Genomic DNA, 20,949 nt, shown 5'->3' on the forward strand with positions numbered 1-20,949 from the left:
TGCTAATGTTATCATCTAAAATATGTTTACAGAGGTCAGAAGAGCTACGTCTGTTCTCCTCTATGCAAAGAGGAGATGACATCAAGGGGGTATGTCACAAGCCTAAGTTTAGTTAGTAGATTTAAGTTGGTTTGGAGTTTTATCCACTAAGTATGATCTTCTGACCCCTCAGTTTTACAACTTTCCACTCTCTGTGCTGCATAGCACCTCTCCACTTCTGAGTTAATCATTTCTTTGCCATTATCTTCCAGGAGTTCTTATCTCTTTTGCTGTCACTTTATAACAGGGTCCTCTTATCAACTTGCATAGAGCCATGTGATCTGTCTAAACCTATCAAAAGTTTCCATTCTTCTGATTAGAAACCATCATGTAACTGGATACATGGTTTACAGCAGGCACTAATGCTGGAAAAAGTACAGAGTTCAGGGAAAGACTTAACTTGTAACTTTCTGCATTCTTGGATTTTTTTTTTTTTGCTATTTTTTTTTTAACTTTCACTGAGGATTACTGTAGTCTCATGTGTCCTCCCAAGGGTCACAAAATTTGACAAGCTGTACTTTTTCTTGTGCTCAATGATTTCTGCTTTAAACCAAAGGACCACCTATAATTTTACTAAGAATGTCTTCTAATTTGGATACTGGAAATTTACAAGATTCTCTAAAGCACGGACTTACGCCTATTGGTAAGTAGGAGTTGCTCTATTTATCATCCATTTATTATTCTGCTAGTAGATTAAGTCACGTAATTTAATCTTATTGATGTCTTTTGCATAGTAAGTCATTGCTTCTCCTATTGCCTATTAAAAGCACAGAAGCCCATGTATGTATCATACATTTATCTTTCTTGAAGTTAAAAAAAAGCAAATGGATATTTCAGTATTATTCAATTATCCACTGTTTTTGGATGCCCATGCCTTAGTCTAAAACAGAATAAAAAATGTATAATGTATATATTTCATCACTAACATTTTCTGATAATTTCTAATCAGATATAATAAGCTAAAGTTTGACCAGCTTGAAACAAGTTAACCATATGGAGACATCATTGATCAAACTTTAACAAAGAGCTTTAAAATATTTGTAAGCCACACCACAGGATGGTGTCTCTCATTCATTGCAGATACTGTAGAGTCTCTTTTGTTTCTCTGATGAATAAAAGCCATGCAAAAAACCCATATATTTTGGGTTTAATATATATATTACATATATAATATATATACTAATATATTTAATAAATATATGTATGTATGTATGTATACACACACACACACACACACACACACCATCGTTAGTTAAGGATTACAATTTAAGGGTTACTGTCTGTTTTCCAAAATACTGAGCATGGCTTATTTTTATAAACAGGAGTAAATAAAGCTAATTTTCACTTCTAAAAAGAACAAAAAATGTTAGTGTTACAGCAAGAATACATGCAGTTATTCCTAAAAGTAAAGGACTAAAGGGAAGTGATTTCCAGTGGTCTGTAATTATTAGTCTGTTGGCAGTCATTTTTTTCCGTTCCCGTAGTACTTGAAGGACCTGTGCCTTTCCTTGTAAGCACTTTCTTAGGCTTTCGAACTGGAATTTCCTTGAGAATTCGCAGAGGTGTGTCATGAGCTCGGAGTTCTAGCTTCGCTGGAACAAGAAGGAAAATCAAGGCTTGGGCTTTTCCTCTTTCTCCCTAGATAACCAGCTGACTCCACTGAGGGCAGTGATTTCTGTTTTATTGGGCCAACTACACCCTCTGGTATATCAATTGAGGAAATGATGACCTCACCCCCCCACCCCCAAAATCTGTACTTAGGAAAAGAAAACATGAGGAAGGCAATCAGAGTGCAACAGAGAATCAATTGCTCTGCAGATAAAAATATGAGCACAGGAAAGAAGGTGAAAGAGAAGCACAAACGATTTCTAATCTTTTTTGCCTGGCAAAACCGCGGCAGCGCGCTCAGGAGTCCTTCCAGGCAGCGACCGGTTGGGCGTCCCCTGGGCTCGGCTTCCCCTAGGCTCCCGGCGAGAGCGCGCTCAGCCGGGGACAGGGGCGGCGCGCGCGCGAGGCATCAGCCCGCGCTCCCGCCTCACCTCGGGTCGCGCGCAGCGCGCAGCGGGGACTGGGAGGCTGCGAATTAAGAAGGCGTGGGATCCCAAGAGCGCACACGCCTCCCCCACCCCCCACCGCCTCCACGGCGTCCCTGAGACCCCTGGGGGTGAATTAAAGAGGGTAAGGTGGTAGAAGGAGACACCTTTGCATTTCTCTCTGCTACGTTTTACCCATGGTGGGGCGAAGGGGGTTGGTTCCATCCTGAGCATAAATGGAGATCTAACCACCCTCAGGTCTGGGATCAGTCAGGTTCTAGAGAGCCTGAACCTGCGGAACGTCTGTCTAGCCTGGGAAGGACTGCTAAAGACTGAGCCTCAAAAAAAAAAAAAAAGTACGGAAGGAGGCGCTCAGCTAATCTACCCCAACACCCTAAACCTCTCCAGGCACTTCCGGCGTCAGATTCCGGGATGGCAAAATTCCAGTCAATTTTCCGGTAAAAGAAACCTTTCCGGATCTCGTTCGAGGCCTCCCGCCCTTTCCTAGCCCTTGCCCTGCACTCTCCAGGTGGCTGGGAGATGTCCCGTGTTTGCAACATCTTAGGCACCCAGAGGCCACTACTGGCACTGAGAGTTCCATCTCTTCATGGGGTAGCCTCTGAGGAGCGTGGAGAGTCATTCCTGGGGGGTTCTTGGCTAGACAAGTCACCCAAAGGGCTGACAGAGGAAAGGGGGACATTGTGAGCCTTCTGACCCTAACCCTGAGGTGAGTTTCCTCTTGGATTTTTTTTCTGACTGCCCAGGGCACGCCCACTGAGAGAACCCATAGGTGGAGTGGAGAGTGTTAGGTCCTGGTGTGGCTTTGAGGGAGCAAATTGCAAGTTAGGATAGGAATGGGGAGTGGTTCACAAAACTGAGGCCAAGACATGTAGAGATGGGTCAGGGTTTCCAATTTCACATTAATTCAGTTGTGTTGTACTAAGAAGTGTGCCTCTGTTTATTTTGAAAGCTGTTCCTATGGGTCCTAGGTGGGCATGACATTTTTCTTCTATGCACAATGGGGGTTACATGAAAATTGTGTATAAGTGTCTGTACTCACATAGAAAAGTGGAAATAAGATGACATTGTTCCTTCTGCCTACCTACAAGATAATCACACAGTGTGGTGTAAGAGCAGCAGACTTGGGATTATAACCAGATTGCTCCCTTAAAGTTAACTAGCCCTGGGACACTATCCTAATTCTTGGTTTCAGGCTTAGGTTTTTGTTTTGTTTTGTTTTCTTTCTCCCAAATGAGGCAATTCTACTGATGATATACAGTAGTAAGTAAGAGAGAAAGAGAAATAGAAAAAGAAAGAATTATTTGTCTGTATCTACAAAATAGCCAAATCTGTATGGTGGGAAGCATGTCCTATAACAAATATTCATTAACTCTTTTGCAATGTGCTCGACATCACTGCTTTGAGTTCTGTGAAATTTATGTAATTCTTTAAGTGCATTTATGGAATACATTATCCACATTCGATATATTATTGTCTATTACCCATAGGAAGTTATGTCTATTACCCACAGGAAGTTATGTCTGCATAGTTAGGGTACATAATATACAATGCAAACATTCTTGAGACACTATATATAGTTTGTTATCTAGTCTCCTTAGCACTCTTGGAGTCTGATTTTATTCCAGCAATAACCTCCAGTAAGCTCTGTGCCCATAAGGATCTCTGAAAGTAGACATAATGCAGTGGAAAATGAGATAGCCCCTTATGTCACCCTAAATTCTGGCCAGCTTTATTGGCAGTGCAGTTTCGAATGCCAGTCACGCAAATCCATATTCTGATTTTTGGCTGCTGGGCTTAGGCAGCCAGATCCCTCCAGGAAGCTAAGCTCTGGTGCCTCTTCTCCTTCCCTGCCTCAGCCCAACTCCAGAAGAGTGCTTCTCAGACTTTCTTTACTGGTCTTGATCTACAAGTTCTGACTGGAGCTAGAGGATTTCTTTAATGCCTCTTTTAATAAACCAGGAGAGATTTATGGAGGAAGGGAGAACAGAGGCTTCGTAGTGTTTTTTGGTTGTTCCCCCCCCCCCCCCTTTACTTAATGCCTCCACCCAGACACAATGTATAGAGTTATCTTAGATTCAGCCTTGAACTTGGGATGAGCTAGAGAAGGGCTCTGGGACAGACTCCCACCTGGAAGCCCAGCTTCCCCCAAGCACAACTAGAGATATTTTATGAAAGGCAGGAGTCAGACATCTTGTTCCCCAAGACTAGAACCTAACGTCAGGATAAAGCTATTTTTTGGAGTTGCACTTCCTCACTCTTCACCTTATTGGAACAAAAATTTCCCTGAGAAATACTGTTGGCCTCAAGGAACTTTAGGAGTATGGGGGCCTTGAGGTCTGGGAAAACCCCGGGGAAGACTTGAAATATGACCAGTGTGAACTTGAGAGTTTAAGCCTGGAAGAACCATGTGGACTGAACTTGACCAGACAAATTAATAAAGGCTGCCTCTGTTTTAGTCTTTTGGGAAGCTCTGATAGGTGTTTTTGTGTAATAAGTAACAAAAGACACACTTAACTTTTAAACTCCAAATAATCTGAGTACAGATGAACATAAGCATTTTGGTGAGCAGTTTTTACCTGGGGGTATAATTAACTCCCTGAGGACTACGTCAAGCACTGTGAAATAGTCAAGTTAGCAAGTCCCTCCCTCCCACTGAAAGGATCTTATTTTTAGTGGTTCTAGAATGGTTAGTGATTCCCTTCCTAGTTATTTTCTTTACAGAAAGTTGAGTGTGGGTGCAGTTATGGGAAAAGAGATACAAAGGAGAACTGATATTAACAGTGTGATGTATTGCTTTACTAGTACTATCTCATGTAACTATAAAGTTGACTTTGTTCACCCTATTTTACTGATGACAAAATTGAATCAGAAAGGTCAAGTGATTCTCCCAAGATCACTCCCCTTGTCAAGAGAGTGAACTGTAAACAGAAACCCTGTTCTGTGATTCTGAAATCCGTGATCTTTCCTTAAAGTAGTGATTATTTGCCTTTGTTGATATAAAGGAATTATGATTAAAAACAATGTTGATCTACTGACATTCTTCCGAAAGGCATTTTGGGATTAAGAAGACATTTGTAAATGGCTCTTTAATTCCTTTTCATTCCACAGTGGAATCAGATTTAGATCCCAGTAGAATTCAGAAGGGTGGGATGGGGAGAGGTGTAGGGGGCTGGGTGGGGACAGCACCCAGGAGCCTTGGAGGCAGAGCGAAGCAGGTAGGAAAAAGCACTTTGGGTCTTCGGCTCTGGTTTCCTTGAAAGGATCTCTGGAGTTTGGAGGGAGTTTTCGTTTGCAGTTATGGGGTGTATGTTGGCAACTGGCAGGACTACTGACAAGAATTGAGAGAAAATTCAGATCATGTGTTTGTTATGTGGGGTTGGTGGGTATGAGGAGGGCAGAGAAATCACCCAAAATGAGTGGCTGAATTTATTTTTTTAAAGATTTTATTTGTTTGACAGAAAGAGAGAGAGAGCACAAGCAAGGGGAGCAGCTGGCACAGGAGAGGGAGAAGCAGGCTCCCCCCTGAGCAGGGAGCCTCACATAGGGCTTGATCCCAGCCAAAGCAGAGGCTTAACCGACTGAGCCACCCAGGAGCCCCTGAGTGACGGATTTAGAGAGAAAAGGACCCTTTTTACCTTGAGGAACAAACATCTGTTGTATTATAAAGGGAAGAGACAGAGAACGAGATAGTTTAAGCACAGGCACCCTTTTTAAAAAAGTCCTGTTGACAAACCCTGGTGTGTTTCTAGTGAGATGCTGGTCCCACGACCAGCGCTGACATTTTTGACAGTAAATGCTGAGTCCTTCCTCCTGATCTGGACGTCCCCAGCCTCAGCCCCATCAAGCTCCACCTGTTCCACCAACGGTCTATATCGGATTGAAAAGAAAATCGGTCGGAACCCTCCACCAGGTCACTGAAGCATCTCCCCAGTTTCCAGAAAGGAAACCTTGGGGGAAAAGCAAAGAATTTGCTCCACGCCCATTGCGCTGGCTGGCCACCACCTCTTAATCTTAAAAGTTGTCTTTAGGTCGGAGGAGGAGCCGACACCCTGCCAAACTAGCGAACTGCATAACCTCCCAGACCCTAACACTTTCCATACTTTCGCACCGCAAGCCGGAAGGTGACGGTATTATCGCCAAGGCCCGCTGGCGCCCCCACTTTCTTTTCTGTCCCAAAGGGGCCCAAATCGGCTGACAAACACAGCTTTGCGCGGCCCGGCACTCTTTGATCTTAAGAACAGAAACCCCTAGTGCGGGGGCTTTCCTAAGACAAGAGCCTCCTGACCACGCACCCCCGCGCTCCAAGAACAGAGGGATTCGAAGAGAGACGGCACGGAACCCCTCTTCCCTCAGGACACTTCCAGTCTGGCCGGATTCCCGTGAATGGCAGCCCAGAGTAATCTAGTGCTGAGGATTTAGCTCTAGTCTGGGTTGAGGAGGGGGGGGGGATACGGGGAGTGGAATTGCAACTCAAGCGCTCAGCTGGTTCCACTAAGCTCTTGGTGGCCTGCTGGCGCCACGATCGTCCACGAGAACGTCACTCACTGTTCCGGTTTGTCCCGAGGATGGGCAGGGGTGGTTCCGAGAATGGAGTCTCCGTCTCCCTGTTTGGAGTTGGAGCTGACTCACATCTCCATTTCAATTACAGAGGAAGAGATAGATTAGATTGGACCACCTACCCAAGATTATTTCCCCAGCCCGCTCCTTTCTCAAGACCGGATCTCTCCGCCCACTTCGAGGAGGGCACCGGCTCTACCCAGGCGGGACGCGCCTGGACCCCCGGGTTGGGGCAGCCGTCTCCAAGGAAAATGAATCCAGAAAATTCTACTGAGAAGCCTTTTTACAGAGATGCAGATTCGGATAATCCAGGCCAAACTCGGAAAACCTCACCTTTCCTTAGGGCAAGGGTGGCAGGTTGTTGGGGGAGGGGCTGGAGGAGCCTGGATTACCTGGATAATTACTTCATCCTGTATTTTCCTCCTCAGTAAAAACGGGGCCGTGATCTCTGAAGATACTCTTGTAGTGATTGTGAATCAAACCCCACTTGTGGCTACCCCGAGACACAAGACTTTCCGGGGTAGACTGTCTAAATTGATAGCAGTTTTCCCTCCTGCTCTACAGGCTGTGGTCGATGATGTCTTAAGTAGTTATTTATACAAGTAACGGGGATTTTTTTTTTTTTTTTAAACGAGGCACGACTTCTCACCTATTCAAGTTTATTTTTTCAAAGCTTCGGCCAATACGGTGCTCCTTGGTAGTTCGTAAGTCCGTACTGAAATTTAACCCTTCTCATCTTAAAACAAAGTGGTTTGGAAGCCGGCTGGGGGAGTCTGGAGGTGCGGAACTCTGGAATTCTTGCTAAACTTAATTTTCAGAGAAAGGCAAAGGGCGCTTCTGATGGGCTTTTTGAGTGGGAGGGGCTGAAAAATTAGGCAGAGCCTAGGCTGATAAACTTGCTTCCCTCTCCCCTCGGGCTATCGCGGCCACTTGGTGGAGACTTGCCGGAAAAAAAAATCTAGGTTTCTTCTGAGGCTGGGAACTGGACACGTGCTACGAGAAAAGTAAAGATTCTGTTTTCTTAAAAAAAAACACCAAAGAGTAGAAATAGAGGAGGCGTTAGAAATTGTTTCCAAGAATGTAGATTTGCAAGTTTCTTGAGAGGTTGGGTGGGTCGTGTAAGGCTTCTCCCACCCAGGAGCGCGGGAGGGGTGGGTCTTCTACTTGGGGACCTGTGTTTTCCGAGCCCAGAAAACTTGAACCAGTTCTAAAAATCTTGACATTTTCACTCCCTTTGCAGCCTGCATGCGTTAAGCGCGCGGGGCAGGCCAACAATTCTCAGGTCAGGTCAAGGGCAGGCTGTTCCCGGCGCGCTCTCTGAAATGCGGCGCGGAGAAGTGGAGGCGGGGGAGGAGAGGGAGGCAGTTACGTCCTCGCGGGTGGGGAGTGCGAGACCTCCTCAGCTGCAGCCCGCCGGGTGAGTGGGGCGCACGGCCCCGTAACGCTGAGCCTCGATAAAATATGCCAGGACTGCGCTCCTCGGGCTCATCAAGGCTGCGGGAGCCTCCCCGAGCCATCATCCTTTATAATTGCAACCGTCAATCAATGCTTTAAGACAAAGTCAGAACCGGGAAGGACGAGCCCTGGAGACCAGTCTCGTCGGAAAGAAGGTGGAGGCATGGGGGAAGTGAGGGGAAAGGGGAGAGAAGTTTGCCAGAAGTTGGCAGAGGAATGCAGGGAAGAAATTGAGAACGAGCACGGTAGCTAATGCCTGAACTGCCTCCCTCTGCCTCCCGACTTGTGGTCTGTGGTCTTTGCCGCTAGTTAAGTTTCCCGCAGACGGGGTGGATTCCTAAGTGTGCATCCCCTAAGAGGCGGAGTGGCAATAGGTTAAGATGTCCCTGGCGGAGGATGGGATGCGTCTGCCCGCCTGCGGGGGCTTTATCGTTCCGAGACGATCCGGCATCTGTCAGACGACCACGGGCATCAAAGTTTAGACCACACAGGTCCAGTTTCCCTACTCCTATCTCAGCTGCCTCCCCCTTTCCGCGTCCACTTGTCTTTCCTTCCTCACTGCTGCCTCTGCAACCTGGGACCATTCTCAGGTAACCTCCCCGAGTCACGGTGGGTGGCTCAGGCTCCTCCTCCCCCAGCTCTCTTTCGGATCCGGTGTTCTGGGCAATGCCCAGGCCGAACCAGGTTACAGCGCTAGCAGGTTGTTGGATCCAATGAGGGCCCTGGCCCGGCAGAATTGAAGATCAAGGAACCAGAACATTCGGAAGGAGGGAACACATAGGGTGGGGAATGGATGCACTTATGGGGTGCAAATGAGTGTAGTGCGTAGAAAGCCTTAGTGCCGCCACCCCTCCCTCTGCGACTTCCCCAGGGTTGGGAACCCCTGCTGCTCCCCCTAAACTCCTTGAGGAGAAAAAGAGGGGAAAGATGAGTCTGTCATCCGGTCTCTGAAAAGAACCAATTCCAGTGGAAGATTTCCCACCTTGTCCATGGCTGGTAGGCGTCTGGGAGTCCCGGAGGGGATCTGGGATAGGATTGACCCTGGGGCACTCCTCTCTCCCTGGAGCACCAGTTTTCTCTGCTTGAGACCTCCTGTGTTTGCAGTGCCCCTTCCATTCCCTGCAGCCAGCCTGGACTAGATCCCGAAAGCAGGGCAAAACGCCTGGGGCCTTTCTGTGATACAACCATGGTTGTTCCTCTTCTTCTTTTTTTTTTAAAGGTGTTTTTTTGAAACCTGGTCTCCAGCTCCTGTTTTCCCCTCACCACCTCCTCTGGTTTGGGGAGGAGATAAATGAATGTCAGCTGGCTCTCTGTCACCATCACTACTGGTTTAGGTTGTGTGAGGTGAAGGCAGACTGGCTTGGACTGAAAAGATGCTAGTGTGGTGTAAACAAGCCCTTTTGGGGTTGAAGCTGGGTTATGAATGTGATCACAAAGTTTGCCTTAGCCACATCAGGCTCTGCCTCAAGTCCAGGCAAGGAGCAAGGATTTCTCTGTGCTACGAAGTATATGATCTGTCAGACCCTCTCTCTACTTCTTTCAATTGTCCTAACCTCTTCCTAAAGCTCTACCAACCAGAGGACCTTCCCTCTGGATCTGAGAGCTGGAAGGTCCTTCTGAGGACCAAGAGTCTGGAGTTCTCCATAGCAGCCAGCCTGGTGTTTGTAAAGGTGCCACAGAAGTGTCCCCACAAGCCCTTTGATTGTAGTGGAAGGACACTCCTAAATTAACACTTTGTAATAAACTGATTTTCAAAGTTCATCTGAATCCATATAGCACTGCAAGACTGATTTGAGATTTAATTCCTTTCCTTTTCTGAACTATATATATATATATGTATATATATATATATGCATGCACTTATTCACAATGGATTGACAGTGTTGCATGATACTATCAGAAATCTGAGCATCTTTTTTTTTTTTTTAAAGGTTTTATTTATTTATTTGTCAGAGAGAGAAGGAGAGCATGCACAGAGGGAGAAGCAGTCTCCCAGCACAAGCAAGGTACCCAATACGTGACTCGATCCCAGGATGCTGGGATCATGATCCTGAGCTGAAGGGATATGATTAACCGATTAACCTAACCATCTGAGCCACCCAAATGTCCCCAAATCTGAGCATCTTTAGGGTCACTAATTTGGGTAACCACAGCCCCCTGCACTTTCCAAACTAATGGACAGTCCCTCTCCCCTCAAGTTTAAACATTTCTATGAAATTTGATGATGCTACAAAACTGAGATTTAAATAACTTAGGTTCTGAATGTATATTGAAGAACAAAATGACAAAAAAGAACAGTTTAGAGAGCCAGCAGCCTCTGAATTGCCAGACATGGGTAGGCGATGAACAACCCGTTTCATGTAAAAGTGTAGATTAATCATGGCGATGATTGGAGTGTTTGTCAATTCATCAAATACTGGACTGGGTGGTTTAAATGTGTGATCTCCATGCCATTCAAATAGAATAAATTCAGATCTTTTGAGATTCAAATTCACCCCCTTGTGGGTGGACTCTGATAATTACCCAGTCTCACAGCAGACACTGAATATGAGGCATTTCATATGCAGTCATGAGGCTGGAAAAAATGTTTTTCATCTTGTTGGGATGAGATCTGAAAACTTTGAAGATGTGGCTGGGCTGGTGGCCGAAGAGCTTACATAACAGATGGTTCTTTAAAACTTTATACTGAAGTGCTGGGCCTCTGGGCCTCATGTGGATTGTCCCACCAGAGACACCAGAATGAAAGAGGAAAGCCTAGTACCCTCTTTGCATTCTACTTGCAGACGCAGTTCACTAAAATTTAGTAAGGCTGCCACCAATATAATCTTGGGCTGGAGGGGGTGGCGTGTTTATAACCGAGTGAAGGAACTGGTAGAGAGGGGAAAACAGTGATCGCTATTTCTCAGATTTCCCCCAAGTGAGTGCACTTGCGGCGTTATGGCTGTCCCTTGGGTGGGCTGGGACGCTCGGCCAGTCCCGCACTCCCCGGGCCCACCAAGGGACCTTTTCGGGCTGAATGCCGAGGGAGTAAAGGAAGCCAGGAGCCCCTTGAGAGCAGGCCAGCTCTTTAGAAAAGAGCGGTCAACTGAATTCACCATCTCTTTTCTCCTTCGGATTGTTTAAGTGGGTGTCTAACCCCTCCATCCAGCCCCTGACCCAACACGCTCGCGGAGACACGCACGCACACCCATGCACACCCACACACTCCCGCGTCCCTTCTGGCTTCCTCCCAGCTCGCAGAAATAAATCGCCGACCTAGCCTCGCGTCCCCCGCCGCCGCGCTCAGACAGAGGTCGCCTCTCACTAGCTGGAGGACCCGGCAGCATTCACATCCCCCGCCCCAGGTCAGGGTGGGGTGGGAGGGGGTTAAGGCGGGGTGGGGAGGTTGGGGCAGGACTGGGGACTGGAGCATGCGCCTCATCCTCATTGGCTGGCGGTTGGTGTCCGACAGATTCCGGAACCCGCGTTCCCATTCACTGTCATCACCTCTCATCCCAGCCTCCCCCTTACCCCCGTCTTACTTACCTCTCCTCTCCTCCCCGTCTTCCCCCTTTCCTTGCCAGTACAGTCACTCTCGGGGCTGGAAGGACTGCTCTCGGACACGCGGGAGGGGTAAACGAGGCAGGAGAGGGAGGTTGGAACTTCACAACTCCGCACTTGTGATAGCGCGAGGGAAGCAGAGACTGGGGAAGGGGCGGAGAGGAGAAGTGAGGCGAGAGAGAGAGAGAGAAAGAGAGAGAGAGAGAGAGAGAGAGAGACCGACCCCTGGCGATTCTGAGCCAGAGGGCGGGTGGAGGGAGGGGTAGAAGTCGCCCGAGCCGTCCGGGAGCAGCGGCTGCAGCGGCACCGCCGCGGCAGCAGCAGCAGCAGCTCCGCGGCCGCCTCCGCTGCCCTCCCGGAGCTCGGCCGCACACGGATCTGCGCCCCGGGCAGCTGCGCCCTCGCCACCGCCGCCGCCTCCGCCCTCGCCGAGCCGAACCAAGGCGCCGGGGCGCAGTCTTCACCGCATCTCTAGCCCGCCATCTCCTCCCAGCGGCTTGGGGGAGGCTCCGGAGTTGCGAGACTGGACGGGGCTCAGGGGTCCTGACCCGCGGCCCCGACCCGCGGCCCCGGGAGGAGGAGGAGGCGCGCTCCTGCGAGCGCGTGGGTGAGCAAGCACCCCAGTCGCCCCTCCCTTTTCCCCGCCGGAGTTGAATCTGTGCTGCCGGTGTCCAGGTGCTGGGCTTCCGGACGGACACGGACCCCCTATCCCCGTCCGCGGCCGCCCTGTCATGCTGCCCAAAGTGGAGACGGAAGCCCTGGGACTGGCTCGATCGCATGGGGAACAGGGGCAGATGCCGGAAAACATGCAAGGTAAGGAGACGCTGCGCGGCGCTCCGGCTCCCGCCGCCACGCCACCCCCGGGCTCGCCCTGCGGGCTTCAGCTGCCCACCCCCACGCGGCGGCTGGGCTGTGGGGCAGCGCGCGGGCGACAGGCCCCCACCCCAGGGACGGGCATAAAAGTTTATGGTTCTTGAACAATGCGGGGCGGAGGTTTTCCAAGCAATGCCTAATTGGCCGCTTCTAATTAAGAAAAGAGAGGCTTCGAGCTCTATGGCAACCCGAGGAGGGGGCACAGCTTCAGGCTAAAGATACTTAAGAATAGTATGATCCTTCTCAGAAATGGAGTGCCTCACTGGAAACCGGAGCAGGTTCTCGGTCATTGAATCGGTGGGAACTTTAATCAGTGCTCTTGTGTGGAGGAAAAACACCCTGCCTAGCAAAGCCAACTACAGAAAGAGAAGATGACCCCGGAAAAGCTTGTCTTAGTGGCGTTAGAATGCATGTGGGCACCCCCCAAAGCCCATGCGGACCCTTGGAGCCGGCTCTAATTGGGACAGCTTCAGAACTGCGGGCAGAACTGAAGACATCCAAAGTTAGCCCAATCCCATCTTCCGCGCGGATATTGCAGAGTTAGCTGAGGGAGGGGGCAGCCGCGGTTTAGCTTAGCGACTCCGCTTCAGTCCGGGAGCTGGGAGTATGGAAGTCCTGTTTGTTTTCCCAGCCCTTGATTGCTGACAACAACAAAAAAAAGCAAACTCTGCTGGCTTTTTTTTTTTTTTTTTTTTTTTTGCCGCGTTCCAAAACAGCGACTCTACATCTGGCTGTATGAGCCCTTCAGAAGTTTATCGCAGTTGCTCTGGGCCGGGGAGGGAACAATGCTAGGAAAAGTCACCGGTGCTCTTCCATCCTCGCCCCTTCCAGAGCGCAGGATGTGCGGGCAGGCGGGCCTGTGATCCCGGGACGCTTCCTGCCATCCCCTTGAGCGAACTTGAAAGGGCCGGGGAGGTGTTGAGAGCAGAGTTTGGGGTTGGTGCACGCCGCGGTGCGGGACAGGCGGCGCGCCTGCAGCACTCGGCCCCGGGGGCCCTGACGTCGCCCGGGTGGGCTGGGGGCAGGGGGGTGACGGCAAAATGTGCGTTGTACCTGTGGGGTCGCTTACCCTCCATGATCCTGGGGTCCCTCCAAGCCTCCAGGAAAGGCTGTGGAAGTACCCTGGGGGCTGTGGCCCCTGAGACTAACTTGAGGGTTGGCTGCTGGAGGAACCCGGTTGGCCCAAAGAGGCATTCTCGCCGGCGCCTGGGATTCCCGCGAAGGCAGGACGTGGGGGACACCCGCCCCGGGAGCCGGATCTCGGAACCCTCCGCCTCCAGCTGCGGAGAGGGTCTACCCTTTGGGAAAGGAAAGTTTCTGCTGCTCGTTCCGGCGCGCGCGTTTCTGAGACTCGGGAAAAGATACTCAGAGAAACGCTGGATCAAGAAGTAGGGGAGGCAAGAATAAGGGTTCAGGGGGCGGGGGACATGGGAAGGAAATGCCACTGTAATATTTTCCCTGTAAAGTTCGGGAGGGGCGTTCTTGACACGATCTGCTGCCCCAAAGCAGAAAGTTAGCCCTCTGTTGTGCCCAAGGCTCAGGAGAAGCCGCCGGCTGCTCGATCAGCTCCGGGTTCGAAGACAGCGTGGGAAGGGCCAGGGCGCTACTTCCCCCTAGGCCATGCGGCCTACACCTCGAGAGGAGCCCTTGGGGACTGGACCCCATTACCACGCTTGCTCTGGTCTCAGCGGGGGACGCGCCCTAGTCGCCCTAGTCCGATCAGAAAGAGGACCCGCCACTGGGTTTCGGGACAGCATAGCGTTTGCAACTTAGGGGGAATTTTTCCGCGTGCCTCTGCGGCCCTAGCTTTCCAAGGCCCCGCCGTCCTCTTTACTTTCTTAAGACTGGGGCTTCTCTGCCCTAACGGATTCCGTTCTTCAAACGCCTACTTGAGCACCTGGGAAACTCTGAAAGGTGCCCCTGTCTTGCACAGAGGCGACTGTCTGCCCACACGGACCCTGTCTTTGTCCAAGAGGGTCTCCACGCCCAGCTCCGGTCTTTAGGAGTTGGAATCCCGAGGTGGGCACCGAATCCTCCTGCAGACGTTTGCCTCGCAGTGCCTCTTAGGTGCGAAGTTTAGACTTGACTTTGTTGGGAGAGTAAAAACAGTCAAGTACAGTTTTTCCCAAAACACGCCACAAAGCAATAGTTACAAGTTTGGGGGAGAGATGGGCTATAAACGAACTTCTCGAACCTTCAGTTCCCCCACACCCTCAGCTTCCCAAAACCTGAGCGCGGACCTCTTAGGGCTGGTACCGGTGGGAGGACTGCGCTCAGCATCTCTTTCCTTCTATTTTACGGAGCCCAGGCGCTAGCCTCTACGGGAACATCATTCCCCGGGACCCCACCCCCATCCCCAAACTCTGGCTAACTCACTCGGGTTTAAGCCCCAGAGCTCGGCTCTGTGGCTCGGGAGGAGAGGTCTCAAACTCAGACGGTCGGTGCTCGGCCCTCAGCCTCCAAGTGGTGCAAGTGACCTCACCTCCCCACGGCCCTTTCTGGGGGCCTGCAGAATCCATAAAGAGAAAAAGAACATTATTTTTAAAAAGAATAAAGAAAAAGAACGAGTCGTTGTCGAAGAGGCCGCAGTATGGTGATGGAGTGGCCGGGAACTTTGGGGATGCGGTGGGGGCTCTTTCTCTCTTTCCTTTTTGGTAAACAAATCAGAGGAAACTTCTGTCCGGCCATCGGTTCCCCATCCCCCCCCGCCCCGCCCCCTGCAAATGCCACTGATTAACGTAAACTCGACTCTGCTTTAGTGCGCCTGTGTGTAGCCGAGCAAGGGGCGAGAGGCGAGTGCACCCCGGGGTTTCACGGGAAAGTGCCCGGGAGGGTTAGGGTGCCGGGCTGCGCGGACCTGCCCCTTACCGCGGGTACCCGCTGCGTCCGCCCTCCGAGACCTGGCCCCGCGTGATTATCAGGAAGGGACTAGATCAGGTATTATCTGGGGTCTCCTGGCCGCTGTCCTTCCTGCGCATAGTTTATCCATCTTTTGGCTGCAAAGGCGCCTTCGCGGGGCTGCGTCCGGCGGAAGGCGGTTACTCGATCCCCGCAGTGAGCCGCGCGGACCCACGGCCTGATTTCTGTTTAACTTTAACAGGGCGATCCCGAGGTGTTTATATTTTGCACTGATTATCGGAAACATGTGAAGTTTATCACAGGACTTTAATACTTTGCGACGAAACCAAGCCCTCGTGGGTATCTTTTCCTTTTTCTGTCTCTGCCCGGCGTCCTCCCTCTTCTGCTTCTCTGTTTTTACAGGAGATTTCCAAGTGCGAAGAGATGAAAGTATCCAGAACAGGAGCCCTGTCGATACGGAGCTGAATGTTTCTATTAATCTAACAGATTTGCACGTAGGGAGCAGCAGGCTGTGGTTCAAGTGGGGCTGTTCTGAGAAGCAGGTTTCTGGGGCTTCACGTTCTCCGTCAAGTGTTTGCAAATCGCTGTTGCTCTCCTGCTGAGCGACATGTACTTACAGCAAACTTGGTTCAGGAGTGGGAGAATGTGTGTACGTGTTCCTCTCTCCTGGGCAAAGGTGACATTTTTGGATCTTAACTTCAGGAAGTTTAAAAAGTTCTAAATTGTTACTTTCTGCAATTAGTGTTTCTGTTCTGACGCGCTGCCTTGCAGTTATGAACTATGTGTTCAACAGTGGTCTGTTTAAAATTCTTAACAAAAGAAGTTGGAATTCTTTTTAAGTTAAAGTCTTTTTAAGTTAATTCTTTTTAAGTTAAAAAATAGGAAGTGCACGTTTGTGGAATCCAGAAGATCTTTTACTTCATTGTTTAAAAATAGTTTTTCAGTACATCTGGGAAAAAAATACTTTTATTTTATATTTTACCTGCGATATTTGCCCACCAGTTACCAAAATGCTTTTCACTGCAGGTTTAAAAACCTACTGAGTATCTTAATTAGCTATGTATATACATTTCTTTTGTTTCAGTGTCTCAGTTTAAAATGGTGAATTACTCCTATGATGAAGATCTTGAAGAGCTCTGTCCAGTGTGTGGGGATAAAGTGTCTGGATACCATTACGGACTCCTCACCTGTGAAAGCTGCAAGGTTTGCTTACGCATTGCTACCTGACAAATAGAAGGTTCAGAACCAAAATAAACCATTGGAGTCCTTTTTAAAGCTAAATTAAGGCTGTCTTTTTTGGACTCAATTAAAAACGAGAGAAAGAATTAGTCTTAGGGAGATGATTCTTTGAAATATGTGTTTGATTTAATTCCAAAGGCAAAAAAATTTATGCTGTTTAGAAAACTTTGCCAGTTTCATGGCTTTAAAATATTTTATTGTAGTAAAGTGATGTATCTGTAGAAAGACTTCTATTTCTAACAGTCCTAAATATTGATTTTGCTTGACTTATATATATTTAAAGCATTGTTGTTCTTGAGAGAGAACATGACAGAGTATTTCCCAAATACATTTTAACTTCAGAGTATTCTGTGCTGCAAGTCTAAGCATTTTTTATCCACAGAGAAAAGTCTAAATTCTCAACTGTGTGATTTTATCCTGATTTATTCCAAAAACAATTTTTAAGATTTTTTGAAATTTATATCATAAAGAATCAGAAACCACATCTCAGTTTATAGTAAGTGTGGCTTTTGTAAATAAATTATATGACCTATTTAAATGGAAGAGATTTTAATATGTAAAATGTACTCTATTTTTCCTAATAATCTCAACCATACATCAAGAATTTATCTCAGACTTTTTTAATATATTCCCCGTCAACTTGATACTTATTATTTTTCAACATTTTTTAGAGTAGAAAGCTTAGTTACAAATACTTAAACCACTGCCAGGAAAGCCCTTTCATTCTCTATAACAAAGTAAGATTGTTTCACTTTATGGCTAGTAGAATAAACATAAAGAATATACCATCTTGGTAAAGCTGGTACTGTATTATGAAGCTACAAAATTTGTTTTTGATGAATTCTTTTGGGTGCAGTATAAGAAAAGCACACTGTGCTGAAGTTCAGCTCTCTGCTACACATGCTTTTCTTTTCCATTAGTTTCACCTTTTTTTAAACTGAGTTCCCCAACTTGAATGTATTCCAATGGAATTATGAACACTTCCCCATTTTACTCTTTAAATCCTTTTGCTCTTAACTGTCTAGTGCTGACGTTTGTAGAAAATGTGGGGTGTTTTGCTATTCAGTTTTTCCACTGTTACTTTACCATAGTTTGCCACTAAAATTTTATCAGACTGCTTACAAACCGTGCAGATCTCCATGAGTACCTTATCTGGAATATGGGGTTAATAAGAAAACAGAGCTGCTTTTTCTTTCTTTCTTTATTTTATTACTATTATTTTTTAATACTGGTCAATATAGAATGTGTTTTTCTCTGACTGTTGAGATGAAATGATGTGTATCCAAATCTCCCTGAGATATGATATAATTCTAGGAATATAACTCAAATGCTAGAAAAATCTCCACTTTGGCCGGGTGCTGTTTTGGAGGGTTGATCTTGTTAAAATGTGAAACAAACCACAGAACCACGGAAGGGCTCATTGGTTCAACGAAAAGATTTATTGGTGATTTCCTTAAAATGAAACAATGGAAGAGACGGGTGTTAGATTTTTTAATATGCCTCACTATTTTCTCTGTCTTGTAGGGATTTTTTAAGCGAACAGTCCAAAATAATAAAAGGTACACATGTATAGAAAACCAGAACTGCCAAATTGATAAAACACAAAGAAAGCGTTGTCCTTACTGTCGATTTCAAAAATGTCTAAGTGTTGGAATGAAGCTAGAAGGTAAGTTTCTTCTAAAGGCTACTGCCTGTTAAAACTCTCCAAGGACATAGGATTTAAAATAACACTGTACTTAAAATATGGTAACATTATTTTCCTAGACGTAACACCGTGGACAGTAATGTAAGATCTTTTTTATGTTTTGTCAGCAGAGAAGCCTGAGTATCATTTAAACACGAGGAAGAAAAATTAAATAATCAGAGTTTCCCTCCTCCTACCTTTTTTTAACGGGGAGCAGATGGATATGATGTTAAAAAGGCCAGGTTATATGAACACAAGACCACAATGATTCAACTGGGAACAAGGTTTAAAAATTTGCAAAAATTAAAAAAAAATACTTTTTAGTTTTCAAATCAGGATGCTCTAGTAAAAGTCTGATTTTAATCGTTTAAGTTATTTACTTGTCACAGTTGTTATGATTAATTTTGTGACTCCTGAGCAAGAGTTAAAGTTTTAATTGTGCAATGGAGTTACTCGTGTAGAGAGCATCATTTTGATAGTGTGGGAAAGCACATTTCTTTTTTTTTTTTTTTTTAAGATAATGACAAAGGCTATGAAATGAAGTTGAAAAGTAGGAAATGTGAAAAATAATGAACTATTAAATCAGTAGCATTGGCTTGACAGGAATAAGATAGTGGTTCCCCAGAAACCAGGTTAGAGTTTATGTTGTGAGAGTGGAGCTGCTACTTAAAACAATGTCCAGATTGGCAGGGAAGAAAGTTAATATGTAGCCGCTGGAGATAGTCTGTAGTTCATGGAGTTTCTGTTTCTTAACCTCCACAGATTAACGCTAGTGAAATTAAAGTAGTAATAAGAGTTATGTGTCACTGTTAAATGACAGATACAGGAGTGCATTTTAATTGATCAATGAGGCACAGGCTAGTTGTGTGTAAAACTTTCTTGTTATGGGGCCCTCATACTTGATAAAAATGCTCCAAAGATTTCAAATAAATCTGCTGAGTTGTTAATAGATCTTTTCCAATAGAAGTAGCCACTTTGGTTATCATTAGAACTGTTAACTCTGTATTGTTTTTATTTTATTTATTTTTTAAGATTTTATTTATTACAGAGAGAGCAAGCATGGGCTGGGGGAGGGAGAAGCAGATTCTTTGCTGAGCAGAAAGCCCACCTGGAGCTCAATCCCAGGACCCTGGGTTATGACGTAGGTGAAGGCAGATGCTTAACTGACTGAGCCACCCAAGCGTCCTTCTGTATTGCTGTTAAGAAGAGATTGAGAAAGAGATCAAGAAAGAAATGCTTACTAATTTCTTTATTATCAATCACTTTATTATTTTTCAAACAGCAAAATATTGTGGGAGATGCATACTGTAGTATGAGACTCAAAAGATAAAATGTCAGAGAGTAAATGTGGGATGCTTGGCTCGCTCAGTTAGTAGAGCACACGACTCTTGATGTCGGGGGTCGGGAGTTCAAGCCTCACGTTGGTCATGGAGCCTGCTTAAAAAAAAACATAACACACACAAGTTAAATGTTGTGGTTTCATATGATGTCATTTTATTTCTTCTTTTTTTAATGAAAGGAGAAGGTTGCATTTCTTTACCTTAAAAAATATTACTAACTGTAAGTCACTTGTGGGGCATAACCATACTTCTTTAGCAGTGATATGAGAAAGTAAAGAATATTCAATAAATTATCATCCAGATAGAAAATTTGTGCAATATTCTAGAAACCTAGCATTCGCAATGAATGTTTAATCCTATACTAATCCTAAGATAAAAAGTTCAAAAACTTAACCTCCAGCAATTTCAACATGTCAGAAGCTGTCAGGGGTCGCTGGTTTCTGTCTAATGGCCATTGGCCACTATGGGCTTGGAGACAACTGCTAACTCACTTATTCCACATAGTCCCAGACTCCACACAGCACTGTGATGGTAGACTGTCTTGACAGCTTCTGAAATGAATTTGCTTAATTATGTCCAGTTCTGCTTAAATTAAAAACAATAATGAGTGGTTATCTGATGTGTGTTCATCAAGTCCAGGTGAAAATAATTTTCAGGAAGAGTATGTACCCTGTCCTTTGCAGCAAATTAGTCAAAACGACTTTCTTCTTCTTTTTTTTTTTTTAATATTTTATTTATTTATTTGACAGAGAGAGATCACAAGTAGGCAGAGAGGCAGACAGAGAGAGAGAGAGAGAGAGGAGAAAGCAGGCTCCCTGACAAGCAGAGAGCCCGATGCGGGACTCGATCCCAAGACCCTGAGATCATGACCTGAGCCGAAGGCAGAGGCTTATTAACCCACTGAGCCACCCAGGCGCCCAGTCAAAATGACTTTGAGGGAGGAAGACACTGTAAGGGAAGATACTCAAAACAATTTAATCGAGAAATGGGTTGATTTTTTTATTTTTTCCTCTTAGCAGTCTGGGTTTCTGCAAAGAGAATTCTGACATAACTGGTGTAATAGAAAGTGATACCCTTTCTTAGCAATCTATAGTATGCCCTGTAGGTAGCAAAAATGACGAAACCCTCACCGTCTATCAAAGGATTACTGTGTCCCTATGCATCCAAAATATTTTTTTGATGACAAACACTTAAAGAGGAAAGAATTTAAAAACAGCTTTTTTTGGTGGTGGAGGGGGCGGGAATCTTTGTGGGCTGTTGTAACGAAAACAGCCACACACCTAACACTAGATACAGAGAATGCTAATAA

General features: G+C 46.6%; 1 protein-coding gene across 2 annotated transcripts in view; it reads left to right on the forward strand.

The window, feature by feature from the left end:
* Nucleotides 1-618: 618 nt before the first annotated feature.
* The window catches only part of LOC111151101 (nuclear receptor subfamily 5 group A member 2), a 135,330-nt gene continuing 114,999 nt past the window's right edge, over nt 619-20,949 (forward strand). The window contains exons 1-4 of one of the 2 annotated variants that reach the window (XM_022508876.1): nt 619-682; nt 12,321-12,458; nt 16,462-16,580; nt 18,141-18,282. In XM_022508876.1, coding sequence (XP_022364584.1) covers nt 619-682; nt 12,321-12,458; nt 16,462-16,580; nt 18,141-18,282 — 463 coding nt within the window. The remainder of the gene's footprint in view (nt 683-12,320; nt 12,459-16,461; nt 16,581-18,140; nt 18,283-20,949) is intronic. The other variant, XM_022508877.1, reaches the window with a different exon arrangement.

This window comes from Enhydra lutris, unplaced genomic scaffold, assembly GCF_002288905.1.
Source record: "Enhydra lutris kenyoni isolate GAN:26980312 unplaced genomic scaffold, ASM228890v2 scaffoldscaffold25, whole genome shotgun sequence".
Lineage (NCBI taxonomy): Eukaryota > Metazoa > Chordata > Mammalia > Carnivora > Mustelidae > Enhydra > Enhydra lutris.